General features: G+C 39.8%; 1 protein-coding gene across 1 annotated transcript; it reads left to right on the forward strand.

Moving 5' to 3' along the window:
- Window positions 1–7,509: 7,509 nt before the first annotated feature.
- On the forward strand, window positions 7,510–9,573 carry msx2b (muscle segment homeobox 2b). The gene is made up of 2 exons (XM_006784949.3): window positions 7,510–8,000; window positions 8,313–9,573. The coding sequence occupies exons 1-2, from the start codon at window positions 7,613–7,615 to the stop codon at window positions 8,759–8,761; spliced, it is 837 nt and encodes a 278-aa protein (XP_006785012.2). The 5' UTR covers window positions 7,510–7,612; the 3' UTR covers window positions 8,762–9,573.
- The last annotated feature ends 17,791 nt before the right edge of the window (window positions 9,574–27,364 follow it).

The raw sequence follows: 27,364 nt of genomic DNA on the forward strand, positions 1-27,364 counted from the left end.
CAGCTGATCAACTCCACATGTCATATTGTAGCCTTTCATTATTTATTTAACAAAAATGAATGCAAAAGTGCAGACGCAGTGTAAAACAACAGCACGCCCCATGATTCAGTAGCTTCTTAACAACCTTAAGCAGCAATAACTTGAAGTGATCATTGACTTTGCTAGTCTCTCACATCTCTCACTCTTCTCTGCAACATTGCTTTAGCTCATTGAGGTTCAGGGTTTATACCGAGATCTTACAGCATTTCAGTCAGCATGAGGCCTTTACTTTGGGATATTGCTACACCTTGATTGTTTACTTTTTTCATTTATTCCGTTATAGATTTGCTTCTCTGCTTTGGAATATTATCATGTTACAAGACCCAAATTGGCCCATGCTTTACTTATTTGATAGCTGGCCTTATTTATGTCTGAGAGTTGAATGCATGACTGCAAGGTTAAGAGATTTTGCCGTGAACTTTAACACTTAACATGCTAACCGAGGCCTGTAGATTCTGAGATAAAGCTCTTAATGTCTTCGTTGTATTGTAGTGTACGGTCTGATGTCAGGGTAAATTTGCTGGGACATCCATTCCTGGGAAGACTTGAATGTTTTCCACTTGTGAATAATCTTTCTCACTGTGATAGACTTCCAATTAAAAAATAATCTAATAAACCCGTGTGCTCCCGAGCAGCAAACTGCAGAACTTCTGTTTTATAGAGGTGCTCAGAGGTGCTGATGACCACTTAATCAAGTGCATTTGATTAGCGGCACTTGGCTGCTAAAGTGCTTATAGTTAATTGTTACTGAAGGATTTTGGTTTAAATTTTGCTAAATAAATAATGACATGCTGTAATATGTTATGTTTTGTAGTTTATTTGAGGCTGTATTTGACTAATTGTAAGACCTGCTAACGACCAGATGATTTTTATTATGTACGTAAAACTTTAGAATAAAAAGAAGGCGTGCTTTCTTTTTTACCACAACTGTAGCCTATTTAAGTGAAACCAAAGACGTTAAATGGCAATTAAATACTAGGCTTGTGACATGCTTTGCAAGTTTTAGGGTCAATGCACATGACCCTAACTCCTAAATATTTCCCACGTCTTTTGCTGCAGAAGAATAATTCAGATCGCATTTTGGGTATTTTCTCCAGTCACAATAACCAAAACACTCTCCCCCCCTTTACTTTTTTTGCTGCACAGATAAATTAAGTTTTTACCACTAAGTTTGTCTTGTGTGTAAGCACATTTCATTCTCATATAATCCAAAAGAGTGCGTGTAACTCAGTCGTAACAGCTGGGAAAGTTGTGGCTTTTCTACCACGAAATGTTATTTGTTGTAATGAGACAAAAAATTCTTTTAAGGGGATTTGTTTTTGTGGTTCAAGTTGTTTGCTGTGTGGAAGGTGGATTTCCCCAATCTCTGGAAAACTTCCCAGAATACTGTGCATGTTCACACGATCACATGCAACACACACAGAGCAATACAGGCACACTTGCCCTTTGAGCGCCACTTAAAAACAATTATACCATTTCAGTGCCTTTCCATAATAACAAGCCTCCTCGTGATTTACACGATGGCCTCATCATAAATTCTACCTGTCAGAACTGATTAAGATATAAGGTGTCACTGGGAATCTACACAGTTATACGGGGAACAAATGGCCCCTGGCTAGTTTCTTTCCTCTACGGAGGTTAAGAGACACGGAAAATAAAGTCATGAGGCCCGTGATGCACACTGAGTCATACAATAAAAGTCTGATGATGCCCCTTATTTCTGCTCCTGAGTTTCCAAAGCTTGAATAAAAAAGTTACATTTTACTCGATTAATATGAAGCTACTCGTCTCTGTATTTATGTTTATGCTAGTTATTCTAACTGAAAATACAACAGTGAGCTCAGTGGCTTAAGAAATGCACAACAAAAGTGCATTAAATGAGCTTACATGCATGGTGAAAAGAATGCCAGCCTTTTTGCACATTTTCAGTTGGGTACAAAGAAAGGTTAGGACAAGGTCAGGCTTGAATGAAGCCAACGAAATAGTCATAAAATGAAAATAAGGCCTGATAATGATGGGTTAGGATGAAACTATGAACTCACATTAGTGCACAGGTAGTGTTCATCAAAGCGCAAAGAAGAGTTCCAAAAATATAATTGCATTTGGCTGTTTCCCAAGCAATTATCACCTTCAAAGGACACTTGCTAACTGCATTGCACCGACACATTCCTTTTGTTATGAGGCAAATTTTTCAATATTTCCACCAATGTCCCCATACAACCTACAGTAGAAGACAAGTGAATAAAACAGTAGCTTGTTTGATCTGTTGTAGTTGACAAATTCCTCTGATTTCATGTGTGTGTGTGTAATATTGTAAAATATCAAATAATAATATATTGTGTTGTTTCAATATTTTATTCAACTCCTACAGTGACCTATAGTCCACTGCCACTTTCTTGAGCCCTCCCCTGCATGCTCGCAGTCATCAGCTGACTATCCTGTAACATAGCCCAGGATCAAGCCAAGCAACGGATTACCTCCTTCTCTTGTCATTAGCAAAGTGGGCATCAATCTTTCACGTTACAGGAGGCCTCATTTTCTGGCTTCTGAATAGATCTGTCTCCCGTGTTAACAGCTAATTGGCTCTGGCGCCATTGTAGCATTGAAGGTAGTCATTTAGGCACATTACAGGCGGCGGCTCCGAGGGCACGGCGAGGAAGAGAGAGAGAGAGCAAAGAGTGGAGGAGTGGATGAGTGATACAGAGATGAGATGAGTGATAGTACTAAGATAACAAGACAATAAAAACGATGCGATTAGCTCAAGCGTGCATTAGTCAGTTCATTACATGTCGCACTGGTTTGACAAGTTACTCGCGTTACTGAGAAGAATGTCACTTACCTGTGTGTACAGGACTGTGTCTGTTTTTGTGTATGCACGCCTATGCACATGTCTGAATTTGTGAAGTCAAGGGATTGTCGTCAACTTTAAACATCACTTAAATTATTTGATAATATATTATTTTATTTTATTAGAATTTTACGCTGTAAATAGGTGGCATTGAGGTTCAGTTGCTAGCACGGTCACCTCACACCAAGAACTTGTTTGAATCTGCTGGAGTTTCCATGTTAGCGCTGTGCCTGTGGGTTGGGTAATTGGTGATTCTAAACTGACCAATCTTGTCTGTCGCTCTGTTAGCACTGTGATAGACTGGTGACCCATTTAGGCTGTACCCTACCTGTCACCTTATGGCAGCTGGGAAAGGTTCCAGCACCTCACCACAACCCTGAAGTGGATAAGCAGTTAAGAAAATGGATGGCTGGATACCATTAAATCTTTTCAAACAAAACAGAGCTTTAATTAAACTTTAAAGACTGACATGTTGCATAACTGTGGGACACAATTTAGCTTTAGAGAATCCATATTGAGTTTAATGAGTGATAACCCCAAGAAATGCAGCAGATAGTCAATATGATTACTACTTGGAGATTCATATATAAAATTTTAATGTTACATAGCAGCATAAATAAATGGATAACTTTCTGCTTTTAGTTTTCCTCAGTTAGGCACATAATTATGAAATATTACAGAAAATTTCTGGTTCATAAAATCTGATAATTTATTGTGTTTAAAAACTAAATGTAAAAAATATGTACAAGTAATCCCTATGAGCCAAAAGCTTCAAACTGCTTTATACCCTTGGTTAGAGACCAGTTTTTAAAGGTGGATGATGTCATGAGAGTGGGCAACCTTAACATGGGCATCTTGGCCCCACCCATCTGCTGTTCAAGTTTCTGTGTGCAAAAAGCAGCCAATAGGAAGAAAACTGGCTTAAAAAGAGGATGCTAAAGAGGTAAGATGAAATTAAAGAAATATTGTGAATAGCATATCATGCAGTGCTTGGATCCTAACTGGGCCCTTTTTGCATAAACAGTACTATAAAAACAGTGATCCCATTTTACCCTCTAACACGTTAATTTACCAACTCTGTATCAGCACAGATAATAAAATTTGCTAGCGTTATAACGTGAATGAGTGATTTATTGGGAATGTAAATAGTGTGTGAGTGCAGTCCAGCCTGCTGATTATCCCAACCAAACATTCCACCACTTCAAAGCTTCTGCTGTAATTACAATGCTCTGAGGTGTGCCCGACTCGCACAACCACAGGCCTCTCAAGCTTCTCTGACAGATACACACACACGCATACAGTACAGAACTCCACACAGTAAACACACACACACACGCACAAACATGCTCAGACAAATTGCTTTCGCTATTATCAAGCTTAAATGATATTATGGAAAAAAGGAAGTGGGACGTGTGGGTAATTTTGCTACACCCAGAAGAGCACCCCTCTTATTTTACCCCTCCTCTTCTTTCTTCCTTCCTTCCTTCCTTTATTCCTCCTTCTACTTTTCTTGTGAAATCTGCTTTAGATCTGTGGTAACACAACAATTTGCACGTCTAAATCATAAATACATGTAACACACACACACACACACACACACACACACACACACACACACACACACACACACACACACACACACACACACACACACACATATATATAGCCCATAAATTTGCTAATGCAAAGCACATATAAAAGATTATCACTTAACAGCTGATATTACTTTGTCTGGGTGGAGTGTGACAGGATGCAGCTTGTACAGCTGTCACATGGGTCATATTTTCCCAGTACTTGTAATTAAATAATTGATTTGATTAGTGCCAGTGGTTCCTTTATTACAAATCAATTACTTCTATCTTTCAAGCCAAGTTGAAAGATAGATTGATACACAAACCAACAAGGATTTAACTATGTGGTGTGCCCAACTCATGCAGCTAGAATACTGCCTCTTTCAGCAATTTCTCATGTGTTGCATGGAGGTGCGGTCTTTACATCTGAGGTTTTTATACTGAAAGTGAGACCAAATATAGCAAGAAGGAAGCGAAGAAATGCACAATGGGCAGAATGTGAGAAGAAAGAAAGAAAGAAATAGATGCAATGACACATTATGAAGCATTAAAGAGAGTTAGAGGGAAGATTTGAGATACAAAAGGAGGTAACATGCCAACGACAGTGAGCCAAGAATGAGTTATGTGACTGAATAACAAGGTGCCTGCAGGGCAAAGAGAGAGAGAGAGAGAGAGAGAGAGAGAGAGAGAGAGAGAGAGAGAGAGAAAGAGGTGGAGGAGGAAGGAGGTGGATCCTGAGCAGAGCTGCAAAAAAGGCAACAGTTTCTCCCCTGAGGAGTCGGCCCTTTCATCTGGCCGCTCACTGGCGCCTTCACAAACCTCTGATTGTCTGTGAAATAACCCCACTTTAATAAGACAGCAGCGGCTACCTCCTGGGAACAGAGTCCTGTTCCACAAGGCTGACATACAAGCTAGTCAAGCCTGCTAGCTACGCGTAAAAGTGCTGAAATAAATTATTTTATTTGCTGTTTATTAATCCCTCCCCAGGGCTGTTTGAAAAAGAAGTGCCTTTTTCTTTTAAAGTACTTTGTGTACTGAAAAGTGCCTATAAGCTTTCTGGTGATTTCCCACTCTATTTTAATGTATTATATAGTTGGTTTTTCTTTTTTTTTGTTCTTTTTTTTTGCTGTAACTCCCCAGCAATCTTGAAAGTTACAAATCCCAAAGGGTATGCCAAACGCAAGTATTCTCTCCCACACGGAACTGCTTAAAACACCCTGGTTTGTAGTCTAGGCTTTTCTTCCGTGAATGTGTCGGCAACACACTGGCATAACACCCATCAGAAGCTAGTTTGAGACCCCTCTAAAGAAAGAATGAGCAGCTGCCCTACAGTTTTCCATTTGTATTTACTCCGCAGAGATGCTTTTCGTGCCTCATCCATGAGCAAAAAACAATAAATGTTCTGTTGTTGCCTGCAAGACTGAACACAAGTGTTTTTATTTACCGCTACTAGCTCCTAAACTACCTTTTTTGATGATAATGTCTCCAGCAATGGCTTAACGTTACACTTGGGTTTGATCACCTTCCCACGGGCCCAGTGTGTGTGTGAAGTTTCATGAAATTGGGTTTGGTAGGTTTTGTAAAATCTTGATGACAGATAGACAAATGGCACTTTCAGCTCTTGCCCCAGTGGGGAAGATGTGGTCACAGTTCAAGTAAACTTGAAAGCAGTAATGATGACGCTGCACACGGTTTGTGAGTCCAAACCCTGAAACAAAACAGCTCAAAAATCTGTATGCTATCTGTTATAACTCATTTTTTCTGTTGCTGAACTATCTGACCGGTCTGGGCAGACAGAGCTTTTTGGGCAAGAGCATTTAAAGATGCAAGAGCGAGTATGATAAAAAAATAATGTAAAATGTAACTTATTCCCACAGCTCTCCACCGGCCTTTATGGCACTGCTTCCAAAGCCTAGATATAGCGAGTATGCTGAATCAATGTGATACAAAATAGTGATTGCACATATCATTTAGTGGTAGGACTGTTGAGTGTTAAATATGTGCAAGTAGTTGAGAAATAATAAATAACTGATGCAGGCACGCCTGTGGGAAAAATGATCATAAGATAAGTGGGCCATCCTTTAAGCTAACCACCATCAGGACAGTCAGACAGAGTTTTCAGATAAATGTCTGGAACAAGTGTAAAGTTCTCCACTGGGAGTCATGGACTGGTAAAACATCAAATTCTCAATAGAAAAATCCCACTGAGTTTCTTCACAGACTTTGACAATGAGTTACTTCATGTCTAATTTGCAGAATGAATGGGATCAAATCTTAGGCCAAGAAGACGAACGTGTCGGTCACAGATACGGAGAGAAACACGTGAAAGTCTAATATAATTTGTGTCCAGTCGCGCCTCACACCCAAGCTGGACTTTGCTGAGGTTTTAGCATCAGTAAATCGGCCATGCAGTTAAGTAACATCCTCAGAAATCTCAATGTGACACGTTTCTATAAATGCCGGACTTTCATACCGCACAACAGAAATGTCGGATACAGCGGAAAGTCCCAATATAAGGAACATCAAACAAAGCAGAGAGCGAGAGAGCTGAAGAAGAAAGGGATCAGTGTTTCATCTCCGGGTATAACTCTCCATAATTATCTGCATAGGGCCCGTGTTTACACATGCACTCTCATGAGGTTAGAGTTAGAGCTAATCTATTACTGAAGCTTAACATGTGATAATGCTGCAGAGCTATTGTTTTTACAGGCAATGTGGAAAAATTCACTTTAACAAATAAACGGCGGTTAACAAACGACAGATAAGAGAAAATTCAAGCTTCTGATTCTTCGAAATTAAAACCTGAAAAAAGAAGAAAAACGTGTTTTAAATTCATTTGGGAATTTGCCCCTTTCAGATGACTAACTACCACCTCCTACTAATAATCATAATCGTTATTTGCGCAAATATAACCAAGTAATATGAGTTTTCTATGTTGTCCCTGAAAGCAGCACGTGGTCGCCCATAAACATTTTGGGCTGCTGTGATTGGTCCAAGTTGAGCCGTGTCAACGTGCCGAGTCTACATACTCGCTCTCACACTGCAACTTGACAGCTGAACAGTGCGTTCGTAGGAGTGAGTTACACCTGGGTAAACTTACTGCTTCGTCTCCGTGGAGTTCACCTGTTTTACGGAGGAGACCCGGAGGAGAGAGATGGCCTCCAAGGAGAGTGTTAACGACTTGGGATGCAGTTCTTCCGAGGAGGACAGCGGCCGTGCGGACTTTACAGAGGAGTCGGGGGAAGAGAAGGCATCTCCCGTGGTGCGTCGGCATCACCCCTTCAGCGTGGAGGCGCTCATGTCCGGGAGAAAGACGCACAGCCGGAGCGGAGAGTCCGCCTGCTTTACACCGAAGGAAAGTTCGGTGGCTTTGTCCCCGACGGGGTTAAACTCCTTGTATGTGAACCGGGAGACGTGCACCCCTCCCGGGGGGAGCCAAAAGAGCTTAACTGCTGCCCCCTCGTCGCCAGTGAAGTCTGAAACATCAGAGTCAGAGGACTGCGCATCGTGGGTTACTACCAGCGCCTTTTCCACACAACCTCGTAAGTTTCTCCTCTCATATTAAACGCCACGAAACTCTTATTTATAGCTAATTTCATTATTCAGTATCCTGCAGATGTTTTCAGTTTTTTTCCTAAATACTGGAAAGTAATTCTCTGTAAGCTGTGCTGCAAAGATGCATTCTGTTAATTGGTTGTTTACTGAAAAGTAAGGCTAGAGTGTAAATAGTATTATTTATCTGGCTGGGGTTGGTAGGCTGTAGCCAACTACTCAGTTTTTACATTCAAATCAAATTTTGAGATAATCAAATGATTTAATGACCCTTCTTAAATCCTAATTGTTTCTTCTACCAGATCACCTCAGTCCTGCCTGCCAGCTGAGGAAACACAAGACCAACAGGAAGCCCCGCACACCCTTCACCACATCCCAGCTCCTCGCTCTGGAGAGGAAATTCAGGCAGAAGCAATACCTGTCCATCGCCGAGCGAGCCGAGTTCTCCTCCTCCTTAACTCTCACAGAGACTCAGGTGAAGATCTGGTTCCAGAATCGCCGAGCCAAAGCCAAGAGGCTCCAGGAGGCCGAGCTGGAGAAACTCAAGATGGCTGCTGATGCCAAGACGGCTGCAGTGGCAGCCGTTGCTGCTGGAGCTTTACACCCTGGCTTTAGGTTACCACTGTCACTGGGTGCCATGTCACTATATGGACAGTCATACTCTGCATATCACCACCACAGACCCATCCTGCCCATTTCCCCTTTAGGAGTGTACGCTGCTCCTCTGGGCTACAGCATGTACCACTTATAAAAATGGAAATATCAGCGACTAAAGGATTCCAAAAAAATGGACACGGAGGAAATGTGCACAAAAATCTCTATGTATAATGTACAGTTTCAACCGCACAAGAAGTGTTTGTAATAACTTTCTGAGCACTTCAGAATCTGTTTAAAGATCTATTTTCCCAACAGTGAGGATAAGAGAAACTTCCTCTCTTGCCCCTTTTGGACTGCCTGTTTACACGACTTGTCTTTATGAGGAGGGGTGTTACTGTCCAGCTCTTTATAACCTTCAGTTGTTTACTTCTGCAATAATTGAGCAGGGCGAGGACTTGCACTGGGAACCATAACGCAGACTTTCCAATTAAGTCTTACTACTTAACAGATAAAGCACCTGGGGCCTTAAACTCAAGACACTTTGCATGGATGAGTGGGTCTTTCAGCAACTCAGGCAACCTTTTGTCTTTTTAAAAGAATTTTTTCAATCTTTTTGAAATTCAAATTCAGGTTATTTGTGTCTTTTTAGCAGTAAGATTTATCCCTCTAACTGTATGCTATTGTAATTACAGTTTTGTTGATGTTTTCTCTTGTAGCAATAAAAGTATTTTCATTACACCCTAATTTCTTTACGAGACATTTACAGAGCATAGACATATTTATTCTCTTTAAAATGCAATGCTGGAAATGTATGAATTGTGTATTTATGATTATGAGAACATGGTACAAGATTTCTAACCGAGTATGTATTTATATTGTTCTTCTCCCTTTGAAAGGGCCTGCAGTGTGCTATGCAGTTTATATTTTTTTTTTTCATTCATATGAACCAAACTATTAAAGGCTCACAGACTGTTTCCTTTAAATGACATTCAATTTTATGTCTTAAAAAAAGTAGCAAAATGTAAATATGTGCAGCGTTCACTCAACATATCTCAAAAAAAATCAAGCGGTATGTAAGTGAAACCAAATAGCTGTTTTGTTCTTCTTCTTCAGCACGTTTCAGATACAGCTGCTTTCTGTCTGTGTGTGTGTGTGTGTGTGTTTGTGTGGTTTAATCCCATGTCTGTGTTTCCCATCAGACAGTGGTCAGTTCAAGGCAATGTTTGACAAACCATAAATGACACCCATAAATTATCCAACTTCACAGAGAGTTCCCGTTATGTCTGAGCTGTCCCTTACCGCATTTGTCAAACTTTTCTTTCCCGTTATAAAGCTCAGATGGATTTTCAAGAATTATGTGTTGTTTTGACCATGACGGTGCACTGATGACCGATAATGAGGCTTTTAAGTTTCACAACAGTAGCATAAAAACACAAGTTTTGGGAGTTGCGAGTTAAGGATCTGTAGTTGTTGCCTTTCATTTTCCTTTATGTCACATTGATTTCATATTTCTGAAGCTCACCAGAAAGTAGCTGCAATATTTTTGTTGAAACAATCAATGGTAAACTTTCTGTGTCGTTATGGACAAGGTGTCGAATGTCAAAATTATATTAGCTTGATCACTCATTTATGACTTATCTAGCTGAGTAGCTCTCTTATATGTTACGGCTCTTATCCTACTTGGTGCCTTAATAAACTTAATGTGACCGATCACTGTTGAGTTAGGCTTGAATTAGCCGCTTTTTACCAGACCTGTCCACCTTAGTGCCAGGTTTTATAGAGTGACTGTGATGGTGTGTGGGTCCTGTGTGTTGTTGCAATTGTAAAAGCAGCTTACAACTTCCGTGTGACTTTGATGTAATGAGGAAATCGTTTATAGGCAGCGGTGTTTTTATGAGGTTCCTCTTTAATCAGAACAAGGCTGCGAGGCCAGGCAGACAGTCTAAGGGGAAGTGGCAACCAAAGAAGTAGTTTACACAAGCAAGCAATCAGCTTAATGAAGGGCAGATTGTCAGGAGAGACTCAGAATCACTTGTGAAACGTCATGTTTGTACTAATTGCTGGAGGAGTGTTGCATTTTAGTGGCAGAGAATTCATAATTGCCGGTCCTTTAGTTTGGAAGGTTGTCATTAGGACTGGCGATTGCTTTTCATCTTTTTTAGTTGATGTTCATCTGACAGTGATTGGGCATATTTGCGGTTTTGTTTGTTACTTAAAGACAACATGTGATTAAGAGAGTCTCTGGTTCCAGGTCTTGTGCATGTCTCCTGCCTCCTCTGGTGGCTGTTTGTAACACAGCAGCATGGGGAAAAAAACTAAGTATAAGAAGGTCACATTGCAACCTAAATATGCATAAAGTACAGTTTTATACAGCAAACTGCAACTCCACATGAAAATACAGTCACCAAGTTGGGACGTATTACCAGTGACATGTTTAGAGACAATAACAACATTGAATGTCCATGGAGAATCATTTGCAGCACTTCTCTGAAAACAAGGTTTTGGAATATCTAATTCACTTATAAAATAACTGCATAAATATACACACTTACAGGTACAGGTGATTGCTTTTTTAATGAATCAAGGAACAGTAAAATGTTTGTGGTGGTCCAAAGCTTTTGGACTCCTTTACTTAGAGATGTAGAGATGTGGAATTAAAAAACAACAACAAAACTCTAGTACGGTGCTGTTTTCAGTTCATTAGATCAGCCAAGTTTGCTCAACCTGTATAATTCTGCTTCATCACATGTATTCTTTGCCTTTAAGGTAAGCTGGGAACGCCAACAGTTAACGTGCCAGGACAAACTGAATACAACAACCTATAATGCTTGGTGGGGTAGAAAAATGTTTTCTAAGAATAAGCCAGAAAGACTGGAACCAGCAGCTTACAGCTGGACAAACTGCCCTGCATGTTTGAGACATGTAAATGTGTTTTTCACAGGATTCATAATAATTGCAAAGTAATAATAAAAAAACAGCATTGAAGATTCTCACTTAGCAATGGTGTATTCTCTTTTGTGCAAATACTATTAAAGCCGTAGGCAGTGACGCCCACAAACAACGAGAAAGGTGAGCTTCCATGTAGAGACAAGGACACATGCACGAGAATTCTGTTGTTAGTCTGTGTCCATGTGATGTGTGATTGGTGTTTGGAGGTATCCCTCGAGAGCAATGCAAAAGCAGATGCAGGGATATTCCCTGCAGCAGCCTAGCGGAAGAGGAGGGTGGCCAAGGCTTCTAAAAATCACACTGGACAGGCACACACATGCACTCACGCGGCCTTTATCTGTTCCACGGGATCCCATATTTTAAGTCTTTGTTTAACCATCACATAAGTGCGAACACACACAGTGGAAAACAAACAGTTATATTTGAACAGAAAATACAATAATCACTGAGAACTTTACTGTAACATGCACCACTCCATGAATCATGGATTTATTTGTGCATGCTGGCATTAATTGGCTTAAACCAATGTGTTTGTGTCATTATGAAACCAGCTGTGGAAACCTACAAGTTTTAGGCCTGTAGCATTTCTGCAGTGTTTGCAGCATTCCCAAATTGGCTCAACCCAGTTCCTAAATGAATGGGCTTAATGCTTTTTGACTCTTGAAGCTGTTCCATATACAGCATGACAACTTCAATTGCGGTAGGAACTTTACATGAAATGAAACACTTGCACTCATCAGGCAGCTTGTTTTTCTCTGTTCGTGTCCCATTTCACACACATACACAGTTGCCATTTTCACGATGAATAGTCACTATGGAAATTTTATGAAATAACTTAGTCAACATTGTTCACACATACAGCAATAAGAGTGAGACTCTAATGAGTCTTATAAACTAAAAGGATCTGCAGCTCCACAGTGTATTTTATGCTTCTCAGTCATAGTCATGCTTAAATGCACATCTCTGCTACTGTAAAATCAAGCCTCAAAGAGGCTTCTGAAAGCACGGCTAAAAGGCGATTTATGCCGCTTGCACTGTGTCTTTCATGTCATGAATAACCTGCTAATGCAAATGTTATACTTGCTTATCTGAAACCACAACGGCATCTTAAGTTTTCACTCGTGCTCTCGATGCAGCACTTGGAAAAGAATACGAGAGACCGATGCTGATTTAGGTTTGATCGCCGGGAAATGGAGATCCTCATGCAAATGCTGAGCAGCTGTGGTAAAGTGGTTCGGATTTACTCAAGAGAAAACACAAAGCTTAGCTGATTAATGGTATTACTTCTGAAATTCATAAATAAACACACTGACCATGTTTACAGAATGTGTTCCAGGGATTCTTTGATAACAGTTGTGATGCTATTTTAATAAAATTGTATTTTGATGCAGTAATCAGACTGAAGGATCGAAACTATAGTCTGGGTTAAAAGTATTACTAGATATGCAATAAAACAATAACAGTGTAGTGCTGCAACTAAAGATACTCCTAACAGTGACAGGGGAGGTAACATAAATGAGCAACTCCCGATTTTATGAATGAAATCAAAATTATTGTAACAGATTGTCTGTTAATTTAGATGCATGTAAGCCTGAAAACCTTTCTCATGATTAAATCATTTTAGCACAATAAGAGAAGGAAGGCCTCAAATTTCAGTTCTGCAGCCCACACAAATGTCGCCTGCTCATTCACCTCATTAGCAAAAGCAGAGACGAGTTGAATGGAGGAGAAGTTGATGAGACTTTCAAGGATGGTGAAGAACCTGTTCCACCACCTTATATCCAGCAGGTGTCACTACAGCAATAATTTTCATCAGAAGTAGCCCCATTCTGCCACCAAAAAAATACAAAATATAAAATCCTCCAAAGCCTTTCCAAAATCACGCTGCTTTAAATTGCTATTAAAATAGTAGCAATTAAAATTTATTTGTTAGTGGTCTAAAATAAAGAAAGGGTGGTATTTTTTCTATCAGATAAACTGCTGATAATTGGAGTCTTTTAGGTAGAGGGGAATATGTCTAAAAGGAGCATTTAAAAAGGGTGTTTTTAAAAAAAATGCAGATGATGCTGCACAACGAGAAGAAAACACGCTATATTTCTGGTATTGCTCCACCACCTGTTTGCATCTAAGTGCTGGGTGTGTGTATGTTCACGGCAGAAGGAAGCCTTGAGCTTAAGTGTATGTGGACAAAGAGAAAGAGTCTGAGCACTCTACCTGTGCCATGTCCATTCAATTAATTATAACTAGCTGAGTTGTCACGGGCGTTTTGCTTCATGTGCTTCCACAATTACTCAGAGACACAAGCCCATGCACCCAAGCCTGGCATCACCGTAGCACCTTTCCAGCTTACAAATTAATGTCACAGTGAGAAAGACTGACATTATAGTTCAAATAAAGTGCTAGCTGCACACAGCCCTGAACTGGCCTCTCTAATTTTTTCTTCCACCTTACGCACACTAACCAAACACACATACAACACACACACTCTCCCTGTCTCACACAGTCACACACACATAGTTGTTATTGCTCCCGTTGCCTCATCTTCTCTTCTCTTGCCTCGCTCCCTGTCACAGACCCGATATGAACACGAGGTGATAAGCTTTTGGCAGACATGTTTCATGCGGTATCTGTATTTTCCAGAACACAGACACGGAATAATGGCAATACTCCGGGCAAAGAAAAATATATGATTTGTTTAATTTAAACAAATTTTTAATTACCAAGTGTCACCTGATTTTTAATATAATCTTCAGAATACAATAGTGGTTTTCTAAAATGAGAGTACTTAGCTGAACTTCGGTATGGGGGAGGCTCATTGCTTTGTCATGTTTGTACACAACAATGATGCTTTATGGACTGAGCCAAGCTGGTGGCTTGGTTGAAATTACAGTAGCTAGCTTCATATACCTTGTAGAAAAACCTAGTTTCTATACATGTAAATCATCTTATACATACAATTTTAAGTTTCAGAGTTAAGTCCAGGGCATTTAATAGCAAGATTTGATTGATTTTTTCCCTACCTTTACACATTTGTAGCTAGAATAAAGGAGCTTTAAAAGATGCGATGATAAACAATGTGCTGCTATAAGTTACCATAAATTACCAATTACCATTTACTAACTGCCTTGAAAGTAAACAAGGGGGGGAACAAAGTCTGGATTTTCTGTATCCATACTCTTTATCTATAAGATATCGTCTGTCAGTGATAACATGTGGTCCAAAGGCTTTCCTATGTTTGTGTTCACTCTTACAAGTAAATGCCACAAATATAATATGGGTCACCATGGGTCTTTTTAATTCATGCTTGCATACATGCTCAGCAACTTTGGTTTGTTTACATGCTACTATAACACGTAATGGTGGCTGTATAGTGTGGTGACTTGATCTCTATTTCTCTAAAAATAGATTTTAATTGGCCCATAAGAACAGACCTACACCTTGATTAAAAAACTATCCACCTATTCATCTTCTTTCACTTATTTAATTCAGGGTCATGGAGGGACTGGAGCTGACATAGGGCAAAAGGGATGGTACAAGGGCTAACATACACAGACACATAATTTATGATCACATTAACACCAACAGCCAAATTAGACTAATCAATTAAACTAATCCAGTGCATGCCCTTAGGCTGCTGAAGAAAGTAGGACCCACACAACAAACGGATGTTGAATAATCTCAAAGCACTAAAAGCAGAGCCAGCGGCATCTCCCATCAGTTTATCCATGATGTACAACAACATGAAAAAGCTCAAGCCATTGTTACCAAGACATGGACACACCCATAATTAATGACAGACACTACAGATTCGACTGGGATGCTTATGCATCACAGTGAAGTCTGCTTCCAAAGACAAAAGCCAAATGTATCCCACAAGATGACAACAATTTAAAGGATGGATGCAAATGGCCAAGAAATGTTATGACGTAAAACTATTTTATATACAAAAAGAGAGACTGCCTTCCAGGGGCGTAATTTCCAGGGGGGCTAGGGGGGTTATGACCCCCACCCCCCCAATAATCTGACCCAACCAATATAACCCCCCCAATAAAATTATGAATTGACTTGCACAAATAGGCTGTTGATTTTTTTTACTCATTTCAGTTATTACCAGCAAGTTTTACGTTTTTCACAATAAAAGCAGTGCTTGCCCTGCTTGCCCTAATACAATGCCACTGATGTACATTATAATAATGAAAAAAGACTACTGAAAGCATGTGGATACAATTTCAAATGCTGTTAATTTATCCTAAATTTGTCCATCACTGACTTTGTCTTTATGTGTGTTTAAGATTTCATAGCCAAAACCAACTCATTATAAAATACACTTTAATTATGAATGTCGTGACAACTATCATTTAAACAAACAAACAAAAAAAAAATTACAATTCTACTCTGATGTATGACACCTCTTATGTATTACAGGGGTCTTTCCATTTTTATTTTTTAGATTGTACCCCCAGTTTTTCTGCCACAAAAGAAAACATAACATATAGGCTAGGGCAGTGTTGTAATATTCAAATTGGTCTAATAAAATGAACAATACAAAACAAAAAGTTTTAAGATTGCTTAAACCACTTTACAAATATTGCACCGTCACAGTAGATAATTTCCTCTGTCAAATCTTTCCTTAAAAAACAAATAAATAAATAAAAAACCTCATAGATTTGACTCCAGCTGTGATGTTGTATGACCTTTTAATAGTCAATTAAACACATTCCATGTGGCCAGCTTTGAATCCAGTTTGCAGCCATGTGATTTGCAGGCTGTCGAAGCCATATGATGTGTGAGAACATTGCTCTGGGATAAAAGCTATTTATAGATTCTCATGTATAACTTCATGTGCTTTTTTTATTGCTTGTTTGCTCATTAGGAAGAATTATGCACATGTATCTGCACCAGTTATAAGGGATGGGATGGGATCGGTGTGTGTGTGTGTGTGTGTGTGTGTGTATGTAGAGTAGTAGGGAAGAGGGGGCATGGATGACTATTATCTGCATGAATTTGAGTGTTAGGAGCACACAAGCGGTCACAGATGATTGGGCTGTACATCACATGTGTGAGATATGGATGGATGTAATGAGCTCTACATGTTGGTCTAACGTGTAGCAGATGTTTTAAAGATTACAGGATAAACGCTTTAGTAACCAATTCATTTAGTAAACTGATTAGCTGCTGTGTACCATTAGAACAGCTTTAGTGCCCATTGGCAGGGATTGGCAGTGATTCTACCACTCTCTCATATTCTACTGGTGTCCTGCTAGGTTGAGATACGTCCACCGCAAAGGCCACAGAATATGATTCAGTTTAAAACCATTCATCCTGGAAGTGACCACACTTTTGAATTGATTTATCATCACCCTTCCCTTTAAAGTAGACATAAAACATTACATGAATAAAGGCTAATTTACACCATGGAGTCCTATACTGAAAAACTGTCATAGATGTAACACTATGACGATGAAGCTGGATTTAAGATAAAACATATTTTAAGTTCATAAAACATGTTTTGTACTTGTGCCAGAACAGACATCACCAGATTGATTGGTTGGTTGCTGCTAATAGACTAATTTATAGTAGCTAACTAGTGATAAAAACGGTAACTCAGTGGAGTACAGGGAAATTAAAAGAAAACAAATAAAAATAAGTGCTTGTGTAGCACCTGTGGCTGCAGCAATGTTAAAAAACAAATATATGCTGTCCACTTTCACTCTGTCTCTTAAGTAGCACAGTAAGTGGTTTGTTGGCTAGCTAAACGGAAATGGGAAAATCCCCTTATAAGCCTTAATGTTAGGATTGATTGAGCACTTCATCAAGCAAGGACTGTGTGCAGGAGAGCCTGTATGAGTCAGGTGCAGCTGTGGTTCACCGGACTGACAAGCTGGAGTCAGACACTCTGATTTTCCCTCGTCCAACTGGATGTACCAAGCAGCTCAATCAGCCAATGTTAGCAAGATGTGATCAGCATTATTATATGCAGTAATACAGACTTTCTTTTCCCCAAAACACCCAAACAGTTTTGGGTTTTTCCCCCCGTCCTGTCCAGTACTGTAACAATCCAAGCAAGCCAAGAAAAATGCCCAACAGCTTTATTTGCCCCTGAGGACATGAAGCAGGCATGGAGGAGATTCAGGCCCCAGACAGACACAGAGCCAAACAGTTTATTAGATGAGCATCACACCACAAACACAACTTAGTTTCTTATCAAAGCACAACTGGAAATCCTAATATCAATCAGCATGTCTGGAGGAAAAATACATCAAGAACAAACAAACCAAAAAAAACCCAAAAAAGCGCCTCAGAGGCCGAGACGCCGCACTTTTTAGAGGGCATTTTTCCTTGTTTTGGTTTAGAAATTCTGATGTCACATTGCAACACTGTTTGGATTACTTCATACTAGAAGTGAGGCAAAGCCCAAGATGTAAGTGAAGGAGACCGAAACAGAAACATTTCCTGTGAAATGCTGATGTCAGGATTCCTGCTCATGCTTTGGTAAGAAAATGTGGACTAAACACTTGTGGTGTTTAGTCCATTTAAATCCAACTTTGGTTTGTTTTCCCCCTTGGTGTGTGTGATGGCATCAGCCTCACATGGTTAAATCAAGTCCATTTGTTCACTTTATTAGTTTGGTTTGCAGTTCTGTTTATATTAATTATGTTTCTCTTTCTTTGAGTTACCTGGTTTTGGGCGGTGGCCGTTTCCTGTCTGGGCTAAAGGCGTGGCTGAGGACTGTGAGAACAAAATGCCTGCTCAGCAGGACCAACCATGGGCTTATCAGAAACAGGGGTGTTTTAAGTTTACTTATGTTATTCTGTGCTTATTTAGTATAGTGTGTGTTTTTTGTTTCCACCTATTGTGTGTAAATGGTTTGGCCAAACCACTATAAAAGCTCCCCTCTTGCATCTTTGTAATTAGATCAGTTTCTGAGTTAAGTTGTGTCCTCTTTGTTTGTTTAAGTTTCTGGAAATTACTTGTAGAGTTAAATTTAATTGACCTCTTTTATGGGCCCACAAATGATATTTTAGAATTTTGTCTTTTGAAATTTTTTTAAGGTTAAAAAACCCATTTTGAAGACATTGTATCCTGTGTCCTCTATGCCTTGGCTGGTTGGTCCCTCACATTGTGGTTCGTTTGTGCAGGTGTGGACTAAAACAACTGCATTGAGACCATTTGGAGGAGGCGATTTTGGTACAACTTCAATTACCAGGTGTACATTACATTACACGTTTGAGCTAAAAAAACCAAACAAACAAAAAACTTACCGTTGCAACGTGTGCTTTGTATTTTCAATGTGGGAAAATACTATAGATGCGTAAAGAGCTGTACGGGGTGAAATGAACCTAAATTCTCAGTTTTCTCATCAGTTGATTGGTTTTCCTCATGTCTGACTCCAGCTTGTCAGTCCAGTGACATGGACCTGTGCACCTGTATCAAACAGGTCAAACCCTCATATTACACCTAAAAGGTGGATTTTCCCATTTGAGTTCAGGTGGCCAACAGTGAGAAATAGGGATGCAACGCTACCAATTTTTACAAACCGATACGATACCGATACTTGGATCTGAGTACTTGCCGATACTGAGTACAAAAACCGATACTTCTACCACACACACACACACACACACACACAAATGCAATGAATTGGAAGACAGGTTTTATTTTATTCTCTGCCGATAAAAAATAAAATCGTAATAAAAATGACCACAAAAAAAATTTCAAGTGAAAAATAAGCACTTCTGTTAAATTATTGCGGAGTATCCACATTATAATTTAACAAAATATCACTGAACTATTGGGCACTGTCTCGAGCTTTCAGAATAATAAATAAACACTTCTGTTTGGAATAAAATAAATACAAATTAGGTTTGAGAATAAAATAAACTTTTAAATTGTTGCAGACTGTCCATATTGTAAACAAACAAACAAAATAACGAAAGTATTTGGCATTGACGAACTCCTCATCTGCCTGTGGATCATCAGTCCACTGTGCCGTTAAACCAAGGACTGACATCGCGCACACACTGCTTGTCTTTACCTCTTCAGAAAGTTTTCGCACCGTTATCTCCCTGATGTATGGGCGGTTGGGAATTTCATATCCACGGCCGGCATTGGCTGGTCATCCAGAGCGATAAAATGAGTCAGAGCCTCTGTTATTTAAACTGCCCGTGGATTTTCTCTTGACATTTTTCATCGCTTTTCCAAAACCTGAGTTAAAGTTGGCTGTTCTGGTCCACACTGCTGACATTTTGTTTAGCCTAGCTACAGCAGCCTCCAGTTTCTCTCTTTTATCTGGAGCTGCCAGTCTCACTCGCCTAACCCTGTGCCTGTTTAGCGCGAGATGTCCCCCTAGTGGCCAATCTAAAAAACTACAACAGAAATGACATGCCACCCTCTGATTAATGAAATAAGTTAGTATCGGTTCATGGTATCGGTTAACTTTTACGAGTACGAGTACACACACATTTTACAGTATCGGCCCCGATACCCGATACCAGTATTGGTATTGGTCGGTGCATCCCTAGTGAGAAACCACTTAAGAGACAATTTAATTTGTTTTCATGTTTTCCCTTGAGTTATTGGTTTTATTACTAGTTAACTAAGAAAAAAGAAGAAAGTCTATTAGCAGTAACCAAACTACCAACTCAGTGATGTCACGCTGTGTACTGACACAACATGGCACTAAACTTACTCTAAAATCATTCCTAAATCCACATAGAGAGAATTAAATCTATGGCTGTTTTTTTTTTTTTTTTTTTTTTAACAGCAGGGCTAAATGATGTAAAATTAGCCTTTATTTGTGTAACATTCAGATCCATTTTGAGGTGGCCATCATGTTTGGAGTCACAGCTGTTTTTTGAACTTGCATAGTGCTGCAGGATTTTCTTTCTTTCTTTGCTTTTAAAATTATTTATTTATTTCACCAATGTATACAATGTCTGAGTGAGTACCAAATTGAACTGGGTGTCCAGAGTGTACAATACTATCCATTTTCTTCTGCTTATCCAATTCAAGGTCATGGTGGGGCTGGAGACTATTGCAGCTGTCATAGAGCAAGAGGTGGGGCACACTCTGACTTACACACACAGCCTTACATGTAAAGAGGTGATGGTCTATGATAAATGTATTATTATTATTATTATTATTATTATTTATCCCTGGCTACATGAATCAAAGTTGGCCTTTCTTGCTGTGTGCAATTCAACATCTAATTTATTAACGTTCTTTTGTACCAATAAATCACTCTCCTGCTTTCAGTTTCACCTGTTCATGAGAATATATGTTTCTAGGGCTCAAGGTACTAATGTTAGGTGTTCTACTTTCCTCACCAGCTAGTTGCTTTCTTTGTTTATTGCCCTGGGTGACAGAGATCGTGAACAGGTGTATATCAGAACTTTCTTTGCTGTTGCTGCTAAAACATAAAAAAATATTGATAATAAGAAACCTTCTGCAACTGCGGCAATCTCTTAAAAGAAGCTAAAAAACTCTGGAGAGCTGAGGAATCTGCATATTTGGCTAAAATCTTGAGCAGCAACCTTGAGTAGTCATTAGATCAATATGTAGTCCATTAGTGGAGATATATGGCGCAGAATGTACTGTAATATCAGGACTATACATGCAGACTGAAAAAACAGACTCAGACCACACAGTACATATATGTGGATCAGATTTTATGTCCAGCTGTGTGTAAAATCACTTGTGGGATTTCATTATCCCCATTTCAGCTCGTGGGGTCAGCTGCCCCTTCTATGGATGCATGTATATGACTCATAGGAAGTAGGGAAGACCTCCCACATTGCAGTCTGCAGCGGGAGGGTCGAGCTGTCAGTCATCATCCCACACGTTCATCTCTAAGAGTCAGCAGAACTCGCCACTGCTGCGTCACATTAAAGGCATGATGACCTGAGGGTGGTGGCTGCCTGCTTTGTCAGTCTGACAAAGCTCGTTTGGCCCTTTTCATACCGTTGCAAGGGCAATTTGCTGTGTGTGACCTTTCAAAGGGCAATGTAACATGACAAGAGCTGTTAACATCGGAGAAGCACCTAGGGGGTTTCTGAAGATATGGGCCATTCTTACAGTTTTAGAGTTTATCCATTTGTCATCTATAAAATGGACTTCCCCTTTGTTTTCTGTGCTTTTCGTGTGCCTCTGAGGTCCACGAGGTTTTATGCGGACCAGCCAATCTCTCCTTTCCGGAACAAATGGTGTAATTTCATGGTTTCACTTTCAGAAGAATCGGAGGCAGGATGATACCAGAGAAATCTGTCAGTACAAATCTTGAGGTGGGACCCGGCCTTTATATCTGATATAGCGGCTAATCTTCACCTACACAAGCCACGCGGTGCAAGCTGAAACAAACAAACGAATGCTTAAACTGTGCATACAGACAATAAACACACAAATGTATAAATTCTGACTTTCAGAAAGAATTCATAGCTGAAAGTTTGAACACAACATATTCTAACAGACATTAGAGAGATTTCAGTGCAAATACTTTACATTACATACAGAATCATATGAAATGATATTACCTCAGTTATACCTTTATGCTAATCCTTTTTTAAAAATAGGTTGTCTCACTGAGATTGAGGTCTCTTTTATAAAAGCAAATCAAAACTTTTTTCTAGAGAACTGAATGACATGCATTCTTTCTGAATATCATCACTTAAATTCTCATTTCTTGCTGGTATCACTAATAGATGACTCAGAGTCCTGCATAACTCACAAAAGCGAAACCCAAGTTTTGTTTCTTTGGTTTCAAAATTCTCCAGAGTTTTCTGATTTGGCATCCAGTCCTCCACCACTTCCTCCTCTACACTTCACATTACACCTGTTTCCTTATAAGGAGAAAATGTGGCAAGATAGCAGCGTGTAAATTACAGATAGCGAGCGTAACCCTATTGATTTAGACTGATTTTGATCAGTTGGGAACCCAGTGGTAAAAATCCCACTTATTTAGTGTGCAAGGTATGAACATGTCAACACACTGTATTAGTGATCGGGGTGTGGTAAGGCTATGTTTGCATTACTACATTCACTTCCATGTAACTGCCAGGAAACAGTATAATTTTAGACTCTACAAAAGACATGCACAATAATTTACAAAGCACCTGTAAAGTGATTATATTTAGTAGCACTAATGAGTCATATCACTGCAAAGACTTCAGTCACATGTTCTCTGATTACAGTAATGTGTTGCAAATGCATCGCTCCCATCCCCATCTGCATTTGCATTTTCACACAGATGAAACAATGACACTTGCTGGCACAGCACTATTGGGTGTGACTGAGTCTCGTTTCTTAGAAAAGAAATTAAAGATAGTTGCTCCTCTGGAAAGTTTGGCTGTAAGACCATTTGTCACAGTTAAACAGCACTGTGTTGTGCTAGTTCATTTGTCTGCAGTGTCATATGCAGGATGTGTGTGTATTATACACCTTCCAATAGTTAAAATGACACATTACTAGTTATCTGTAAACTATGGATGGATATATGGACTCTCTGACATGCAAATGCTGCATATATCCACGGATCTTAAGCTACACTGATAATCTGTCAAGGTTTTGTGCTTTATTATGTATCTTGCTTTCTAAATGTGGAAAAAACAAATGCTGTAATAGAGGATGGACCCAGATGATTTTCAAATTTAACTTAATTGCAGAACATTGTTATAGAGTGCTAGCCAAGACCATTAAAAATGTCTCTTGTCACCATTGGGTTACAGAAAATATTACCATATAAGGTAGATGCACAGAAGTAAAGAAAGCATAAAGCTATCCTTTTGCTACATTTTTTTCCATCGGACAGTAGGAGAAAACCCAGTTTAAAATAGCTGCTATCAATAAATTATTATATGTTCAATATTAAAGAAGAGTGAAATCTTATCTGGCACAATCTGTTGCTCTTTGTGTACAAGTGTGTGTGCGTTAATACTGATGTTCTATCTATAAATGCATGCTTCTCTGTCTTCAGTTATGAATACAAGGGTGCCCACTTTCAATCCATTTTGTATGGAGATCTAGCACGTATGTTTGCGTGTGCATGTGTGTGGCATCAGCTTAAGTATCGCTGCTCCTGAATAGAGGATGTCAGTGAAACGGGTAGCCTCTGGGGTTTAGCTTCCACTCTACACGCTGGGAATGGTGTTCTATTCTAGGAACTTGCCTAAAAACAGAGAGGAACACAGTTGTGGCATTTTCTGACACTCCTACCTCTGGTGCAGCTGCTGTTTAGTTCTGGCCTTGGAGGGCAGGAGGGAGCGAAAGAGAGAAAGGAAGAGAGAGACAAAGGACGAAAAAGGCTGACAGGAGAAATTTACCCTGAAGGTATTTATTCAGCCAGAAAGACACACAGTTACATAACCAATTGGCTAGCTGGGCAGTCAATCAGCCAGCCAGTTAGTTATCCATCAGTCTAAAAAGGAAACTGGCCCAGTAAACACCTATACCGCCAGCTAGAGACAAACTGAACTGAGATGTTGAAAGACGACAGGCTTCGGACTTTGACTGTGACAGGTGTGTGCCTCACTTTCATACGGCACCCTCATCAGACAATGCTAATAGAAAGTGGCAAGACTGGAGGTGTGAAACAGGAGGCAGAGTGGCTGAAGGGAACAAGTCTTACTTTTATGAGGTAAATGGAAAAAAGGCCTGCACAGGGCCTATATATAAGAAACAGGTATTCATATTTTGTGTCATGATTTGAGGTTATGTATTTGATTTTGGTGTGTATGTGTGCTTGCAAGTGTTGCCATCTTACCATCTGTATATTGTATTTTTAGACATAAGTGAGCTTATGAATGTAGAGTCATGGAAAAAAGACTTTTTACAGGACTGTGTGCAGGGCTTGATTAACTGATTGGCAGCGAGTGTGAGCACCTCTATAAAAGCCGAAATGTTGGCAGTTTGTTGTTGGCAGTTTGTTGTTGGCAGACGCAAGCATTTAGGTGTGCGTTAACAAAATAACGCAATCTTCCCAGGAGTGGACATCCCACGGTCAGGCCATGCAATGCTCACAGAAGCAGCAAAAAATGAAAGAGGTACATGGCCGACTCTACATTCCTCAGCATGATAAAAGTAACGTTCATGATAACACAATTAGAAAATGACTGTAAAATAAGTGTAGGTTTACAAAAAAACTGTAATAACTGGTTTCAAAAATTGTATCTGAACAAACCAAATGACTTCTGGAACAATATCGTTTGGACAGCACCACATTTGGAGGAGCACAGAATTTCAACACAACTATCTCACACCAAGCACAACAGTGAGAGATCATTTAGGCTTGTTTTGCAGTCAGGTGATCTCGGCACCTTGCGTTTATTGAGTTGATCATGAACTCCTCAACGTCGTTTGTTTCAACGTCATCTTTGCCACCAAACAGCAAGGGTACAGTGATGTGTGTTTCCTTGGGGTTACTGATCGTAAATTTTGAGTTACTCTAGGTGGTGCTGTATGACTTTGCCGATCATAAACACTTCCTTATTTCATCTTAAGTGTTTTAAAAAGTGCAAGAAAGATAAAACCCATCACTTGCTCTTTCTACTTAACATTCCATGCTTAGAGCGACTCATATAAAGGCTTTTATTTAATTGGTTTACTGAATGCTGAATCACACTGCTGTGTTATTGCACAATATAAAGTAGCAGAGACCATGTTTATTTAAATAAAAGGGATGATTACTTTTATCATCTATTCTTTATTCTCTGCCATCTGTTTTCTCCCCTGACTCTTCCATCCTTCTGGAGTCAATTTGTGGAGCGGAAAGATCTAACACACAAACTAATCAAGAATTAGAAACGACTGCCATGCGAAATAAAACTTGAATGAATGCTATTTAAGTAAGCTCCACAAACCAAACAAAAATGTTTTTAAGAGCTGCAAACATTAATATATTGAGCATTTGTGTGCTATTGTGGAATAATTTCAACTAACATTAAGTTTTATTCATAAGATAATTATGGGAACCACTGCAAGGACTTACCAATCATGTGTATAGAAAGGAATGCTTACACACACACACACACACAAACACACACACACGGGTTTACAGAGCAAATTGGACCGACCCAGTCCAGTGAAGGGAATAATAATCTGCTGTATTCTCATAAATATCTCAAGAATAAGCCATATGCCTATCTCAATTTAATTTGCATATTACACCATCGGACTGTAAACACACAGTCTTGTATTTTTCTCCTTCTATCTCTTCCCTCTCATAAAAACCCTCTCAAACTGACAGAATATGCAGCATAATCTGGATTGCTGCAGATGAAAGGTCTGTGTGAGGCTGAATGTGTGGGATTCTGAGATGCGTAGTTATGCACACTTCCAGGATTTCTCAGAGTTTGTGGCAGGTACATGACAGAGGCTGCTGACACAGCATCCCGCCTCTCTGCTGTGGCTTACAGATTAGGCCAGACCTACAGGAATACAAGTGATGTGTGAAGGATATATATATATATATATTAGGGGTGCAACGATACTCGTATCGATATTGAACCGTTCGATACAGTGCTTTCAGTTCGGTATGCATATGTATCGAACAATACAACATTTTTAATTTATTTTATCAACTTTCCTTCTGACGGTGCTGTCTGTGTTGAGCGCTCAGTGGATCTGCGCTCGACAGTGCAGCCTAGGCGGAGTAGTCGAACACAGATTCACTGAGCGCAGGGCAAGCTAGCTAGACAGAAGTTAAGCTTGTTGCAACATGGCAAATTGAACCTCCCCCACCCTCATTCAGATCTGGCGTCTGTAACTATTTTGGTCTTCATGTGACGTATGACCCTGAAGGTAAGGGTGTCATGGACTAAAGTAAAACAGTATGTCAGATGTGCCACGCAATGCTCAATTACATGAGTGGGAACTAGTGTGTTAGCGCAGTTAGCTCGTTAATGTGTTGACGCTGTCCAGCCCCACACACGGGGCAATCCGCGGTAGCTCGTTAACAGAGATTTGCCGTGTTGTGGCGTTAACCTCATTTCAGATTAAGGCTGACAGCACTAGTGGGAACACAACGAATATGACTGCACATTTACCCGATAGCATCCTAGTGCAAAGACAAGTGGAAGCAGACAAAAACAACAAGCACGCATACAAACGTTACCGAGTCATTTAGACAGCCGTTAGCACATGATTCTCCTTATGGGGACCTGATATGTTTAATATGCTGCTGAGAATATAGCCCAGAAGAAGCGTATAGTATAGCTTTTATTTTGGAAAGAGACATTTCTCTGTAATAAACTCTCTTTTCCAAAGATGAGTGATTCCTCAATCAGATACAGGGCTCGCAAAATCGCTAGCCCGACGTCCCGGGGCTAGCGATTTTTCCAGTCGGGCTGCCCTGCTCTGCTCGTCGGCCTATCGTAGGAAGGAAAAATATATGTCAATGCTTTTGCATTCTTTCGGAAATGTAGCTGGGTAATTATGTCATTGGCATCGGTGAGCCACTGTCAATATGTGACATATAGAAATCGGGTTTGAATTTGCGCTTGTTTTTTGCTTTCACTTTTCAATCGCGCGAACTGTGTATATAGAGCGACAGCACTGATTGGTGAGTGATGATAATTTGCGCACCAATTCCTCTGACATCATCTTATCAATCGTTAGCTTACTATGCAAACATGACAAGTGAAATCTCTGGCAGCAAGCTTAAACATGTGAGAGGTTGATCGCGCAGAGAATCGCTGAGCGTTGTGTGAGTGCGTGTGTAAAAGCAGCAGGATATATATTTTAGTTCTGCTGAGCCAAATAAGACAGGTCAGGGTGAAGACGTGACAGCCAAAGAAAAGCTTACCACAAAACGGAAAAG

Source organism: Neolamprologus brichardi, chromosome 10, assembly GCF_056152115.1.
Source record: "Neolamprologus brichardi isolate AB-2024 chromosome 10, ASM5615211v1, whole genome shotgun sequence".
Classification (NCBI taxonomy): Eukaryota; Metazoa; Chordata; class Actinopteri; order Cichliformes; family Cichlidae; genus Neolamprologus; species Neolamprologus brichardi.